This window comes from Microplitis mediator, chromosome 6 (genome assembly GCF_029852145.1).
Source record: "Microplitis mediator isolate UGA2020A chromosome 6, iyMicMedi2.1, whole genome shotgun sequence".
Lineage (NCBI taxonomy): Eukaryota > Metazoa > Arthropoda > Insecta > Hymenoptera > Braconidae > Microplitis > Microplitis mediator.
Window position 1 is genome coordinate 12,701,207 of NC_079974.1, and position 6,564 is coordinate 12,707,770.

Here is a 6,564-nt window from a genome sequence, read left to right on the forward strand (position 1 = left end):
TTGAATGACACAACGATTTACTAACAGATTCTCTTTGCAACCTGACAGGCCTCTTTTACTGCCACGCTGTTCGTATATCTGCTGCCATACAGGATCTATCTCCTGCAGAATGCGATTGTTCAAGATTTTGTTGAAAATCTTATAAACCGCATTCAAACAGGTGATAGGCCTGTAGTTCTTTGGGTCGGACAAGTCACCTTTCTTAGGGATGAGCACGGTTTGCCCTTCTACAAGCCAGCACGGAATAGGTTCGTTGCCTCTGATAAACGCTGTAAAAATCCGGGCAAGATGGCTATGGGTAGAAGTAAGTTTCTTCCACCAAAATAAGTTAATGCCATCTGGACCCGGAGCAGCTCAGTTCTGACCATTATTCAGAGCCAAACGAACTTCTTCCACGCTGACTTCAGGGCTCTCTTCATCAGCATTGTCGTTTCGATGGTGGCGGCAAAATGCCTCGAAGTCGTTGAGAGCTGGAGTGTCACGATTCACGTTCGGTTGATCACCATACAACTCGGACCAGAAAGCCGCTACTCGCTCGATAGATGAAGGATCGCCAGAAACAGATGTCTTAGGTGTCAGAAAGCGTGAAGAACTTAACCGAAACAAAGAGTTATCGGTAAGCAGCTTTTTCTCCAGTGACGTCTTAGCAGTCACCAGAGCCCGCAACCTATTAAGGGAACCATCTTTGATGTTAAGAAGATTCTCCTTATTCAGTGTGTGATGTTGATATCGTAGCCCAGCCGCAATGCGGCGGACTTTAGGCGTACATGCTTTGCGGGCATTTACGTACTCAATCACACACTGAATGCAGGAGACATGTTTTCGGAGATCATCAATCGTAAGTGAAAACTTCCCAATGCAACCTCTCATCTTAGCCTCAGGAGAAGAAATATTATTTCTTGCCGGAGGTAAGAGTGAGGAAGCAGCATCGTAGACAGCTTGATTGATGGTAAGGAGAGTAGAATCCTCCTGAATCCGAGTCGATAGCTCGTGGTTTTCCGTGTCAAGTTGGTCTTTGGGGTAGTGTGTCTTTTTAGAGACACATACTTGTCGTCGTTCAAAATCATTGTATAACAAATACTGTTTTAAATTTCACGACGGAGACGCGAATAACCCCAGTACCGTATGCGGTCCCCCACGTGAAAAACAAAAAAAATTATAATATCGAAGTCCGGAAAAATAAAACGTTGATAAACGTCACTTCAATTAAATTTTAAATTTTTAAATAAATAATAGTGGTATTAAGTTGCAAATAAAAAAATAAGGTGTGCCTGGACCAGCCCCTCAGGCTGGGTTTGTGCACGTAGGCGCCAGAACGTTTCTCCAAAACAGACAAAATATTTTATCAGAGGAAAAATTCGCGAGGGAAAATCCGAGCGAGTATAGCCAGTAACAAGGCGGATAAATCGACTGAAATAATAAAAAAGAAATAATCAGGAAAAAGAAAATAATAAGCACCGTTAAATATATATAAAATAATGGAATAAATTAAATATAGCAGGAAAATGACCCAGAAAAATAAACACACAGTATTTCCCCGAGAATTGATGGATCCAATTATTTATATAAAATTATCAATAATCCTTGATACAATATTTCACTTATTTTACAAATTATAATCGTTAATAAACCCCTCGGGGTTAAATCTATATAATGCAAAATTTCCAAATTTAAAAGCAATATTTAAATTAATAATAAAGTATGAATACATCACAATAATTGACTTAAATAAAATAAACAATCCTTCAAGATTAATTAATGTCAATAAACAAAAAAATTATCACAACCTTAAACCCTGGGTTACCCCTTTACACTGTACAGGGGGAAAAAGATACGGCATACTCTCACTCTCAATATAAATTCCCAAAAAAAAAATTATTACATAAACTAGTTTAAATAAATAATTTTTCCCCTTTCAATATCTATTTATAATTGAAAAAATATAATATAAATTATTTGTTCACTGGGGTAAACAAAAAGGAAAATATAAATAATAATTACTCGGGATTAATTAATTAAATAATAATAATAACTGTAATAAATAATACAATTAATAATAATGATAATTCCACTTTATAATTATTATTAATTGCTCAGGAATTTTTCCCCTGAACTATTACGTCGTCGGCTCAGGAATTTATCTTGGCCGGTGTATAGCTATAGCTATAAGTATAGATATATGTAGCTATCAATATATCGATACATCGAACTACCGCAAACGCGCGATTTCCAATGTTAAATCATAAATTAAACAAAATACAATTATTTTATTATCCCCAATTCCTTTTATATATATAAATGTATTATTCAGGGGTAGTAAAATATAGGATGAGATCACATTATAATGAGCGACCACAATACTTGAAAAAATATATAGGCACTTCTTCAAGACTGTCATGAACATACCAAATCGCAATTTCAAGATAGCTATTATTACGCAAGAAATTAGATTAAAAAAAATTATATCGAACCGATAAAGATTGGTTTTTTATTACCGTTGAATAAACAATTCTCTGCATTTTTAATTTTTTTTAAATTTAGTTCCTTGGTTACAAAAACATGCACGTTACTGTTAACTATGAATTAGAGTGACTTTGAGTGATATCCATGATACGTAATTGGTCAATCTTTTTCATGTATAACTGTAATCATCATAACACTTAGTGTTTTAAATTTAATAGAAATACAAGTTTTTAAGTTAATGTGGATTCCGGTAAATGTCTGTTTAAACAACTAATTAAAACAGAAAAAAACATAGATGCTCTTTGTTATCCCTACTCTTCTCTATTGGCTGAGGATCTGGAGTTATCGAGTTTCCTAATCCTCACATCTATACTGCCGTACGGTTATTGCTTCTCCCTACCATTATTCTACAATTGAAAGGGGACTTGTAAAAGTCTTTTTTTGTGATCGTCAATAGGTAGTTCGGCAAGTCTGCTTTGAACCATATGAAGGTACGTGAGAATAGACTCAGTAATCGTGGACATAATCATGGTGACCATTATAACCATAAACATGGTGACCATCATGACGATCATGACTATGGTCATGGTGATCATCATGATTAATATCATTGTGGCCATGGTGATTATCATGACCTTGATCATGGTTACCATCATGACCATGATCGTGTTGACCAGCATGACCATAATCATAGTGAACATCATCACAATGATCATAGTGATCATCATGACCATTATCATGGTGACCATCAGGACCATCATGAACATGATCATAGTAACCATCATGACCATCACGACCATCATGACCATGATCATGGTGACCATCATTACCAGGAACATGGTGACCATCATGACCATGATCATGATGAACATTATGACAATGATCTAGATTACCATTATAATCACAAAGATCTGAATTCCCATTATAATCACCATGATAACCAGGATTATGCTCCCTATCAGAGTCACCACCATGATGATCATCGTGACCATGATCTTGATAATCATCGTGACCATGACCATGATCATAGTGACCAACATGAGCATGATCATGGTGATCATCATGACCGTACTCATGGTGACCATCATGACCATGATCATGAACAGCATCATGAACATGATCAAGGTTACCATTATAACCACCATGATCACAACGATTATGGTCCCCATAATGGTCACGACCATGATGATCATCATAATCATGGTCAAGATGATAATCATGATGATGATCATAATCGTGGTAACGATGATGATCAAGATCATGGTCACGAGGATCATCATAGTGGTGACTATGATAGGGAGCGTAATCGTAGTGATCATGGTGATTATAATGGTAAATCAGATCGATGTGATTATAATGGTAAAATGGATCATGGTCATGATTGTGACCATGGTCATGGTCACGACGGTCATGATGGTTATCACAATAATGGTCATGATAGTCATAATGGTCGCCATGATCATGGTCATCATTGTATTGACCATGAATGAGACCATAATCGTAGTGATTATGGTTCTTATGATGGTAAACTTAATCGCGGTCATGATGGTCACCGTGATCACGGTTATGATGATGGCCATGATCATGTGCATAATGGTCACCATGATCGTAGTCATGATGGTCACCATGATCGTGGTCATGATGGTCATGATGGTCACCGTGATCATGGTCATGATTGTCACCAAGATCACTCTGATCATGGTCATGATGGTCACCACGAATATGGTCATGATGAGCACCATGATTGTGGTCATGATGGTCACCACGATCATGTTCATGATGGTCACCATGATCATGGTCATGATGGTCACCATGATCATGGTCATGATGGTCACCATGATCATGATAATGATGGTCGCCATGTTCATGGTCATGATGGTCACTATGATCATGGTCACGATTGTAATCATGGTGGTGACTATGATGGTCACTATGATCATGGTCATGATGGTCATGATAGTCACCGTGATCATGGTGTTGATGATGACCATAATCATTGTCATGATCGACACCATGATCATGGTCATGATAGTCATGATGGTCACTATAATCATGCTCATGATGATGATCATGATCATTGTCATGATGGTCACCATGATCATGTCATAATGATGACCATGATTATATTCATGATGGTCATGATGATCACCGTGATCAAAGTTATGATGATGATCATTATCATGGTCACGATGATAATCATTATCATGATGATAATGACCATGATGGGGTCCATAAGTTGAGTGATCATGGTTCTTATAATGGTAAACTTGATCATGGTCATGATGGTGACCATGTTAGTTGTCATAATGGTCACTATGATCGTGGTCATGATGGTCATGAAGGTCACCGTGATCATCATAGTGGTGACTATGATAGGGCGCATAATTATGGTGATAATAGCAATTATAATCGTGAATTGGATCATTGTGATCATAATGGTAAACTAGATCATGTTCATAATTGTGAGCATGGTCATGGTCATGATGGTCACCATCATATTGGTCATGATAATCAGATGGTCACCATGATCATGGTCATGGACAGCATCATGACCATAATCAAATTTACCATTATAATCACCATGATCACCACGATTATGGTCCCCATAATGGTCATTACCATGATAATCATCATAATCATGGTCATAATGATAATCATGGTCATGGTCACGATGATGATCAAGATCATGATCACGATGATCATCATGTCGGTGACTGTGATAGGAAGCATAATCGTGGTTATCATAGTGATTAAAATAGTAAATCAGATCATTGTGATTATAATGGTAAGATAAAACCATGGTCGTGGTCACAATGGTCACCATAATCATGGTCATGATAGTCATAATGGTCATCATTGCGTCAACCATGGATGAGACCGTAATCGTGGTGATTATGGTTCTTATAATAGTAACTTGATCACGGTCATGATCACTATTATTATGGTCATGATCGTCATGATGGTCACCGTGATCATAGCCATGATGATCTCCACGATCATGGCCATGATGGACACCATGATCATGATCATGATGGTCACCATGATCATGGTTATGATGGTAATGATTGTGACCATAATCGTGGTCATGATGAACACTATGATCATAGTCGTGATTGACAAGATGGTCACCATGATCATGGTCATGATGGTCATGATAGTGACCATAATCATGATCATGATAGTCACCATAATCATGATCATGATGGTCACCATAATCATGATCATGATGGTCACCATAATCATGGTCATGATGGTCATGGAGGTTTCTATGATTATGGTTATGATGGTCATTATGGTCACTATGATCGTGGTCATGATGGTCACCATGATCATGGGAATAATGTTTACCATAATCATGGTTATGATGGTCACCATGATCATGGTCATGATGATCATCATGGATATGATGGTCACCATGATCATGATCATGATGCCCATGATGGTGACTATAATCATGGTCATAATGATCGTGATGGTGACCATGATCATTGTCATGATAGTCACCATAATAATGGTCATGATGATCACCATGATCATGGTCATGATAGGGACCTTGATCATGGTCATGATGGTCATCATGGATATGATGGTCACTATAATTATGGTCATAATGGCCACAATGACCATGGGCATAATGTTCACTATGATCATATTTATGATGGTCACCATGATCATGGTCATGATGGTCACCATAATCATGGTCATAGCGGCAACCATGATCATGGGCATAATGGTCACTATGATCATGGTCGTGATCGTGACCATGATCATGCTCATGATAGTCATGATGCTGATTATGATGATGGTCACTATGATTATGGTCATGATGATCACGATGATCATGGTCATGATGGTCACCATAATCATGGTTATGATGGTAATGATAGAGACCATAATCATGGTCATGATAGTCGCGATAGTGACCATGATCATGGTCATGATGGTCACCATGATTATTAGTCATGATGGTCACCATGATCATGGTCCTGCCGGTCACCATGATCATGGTCATGATGGTCAGCATGATCATGGTTATGATAGTGACCATGATTATGGTCATGATGGTCACCATGAGCATGGTCATGATGGTCAACATGATTA

General features: G+C 37.8%; 1 protein-coding gene across 1 annotated transcript; it reads left to right on the forward strand.

Moving 5' to 3' along the window:
- The first annotated feature begins 2,948 nt into the window (after positions 1 to 2,948).
- LOC130670529 (histidine-rich glycoprotein-like) lies at positions 2,949 to 5,217 on the forward strand. Its single transcript, XM_057473943.1, has 5 exons — positions 2,949 to 2,954; positions 3,570 to 3,822; positions 3,968 to 4,049; positions 4,624 to 4,915; positions 5,008 to 5,217. Exons 1-5 carry the CDS (start codon positions 2,949 to 2,951, stop codon positions 5,215 to 5,217), a joined length of 843 nt encoding a protein of 280 aa, XP_057329926.1.
- The last annotated feature ends 1,347 nt before the right edge of the window (positions 5,218 to 6,564 follow it).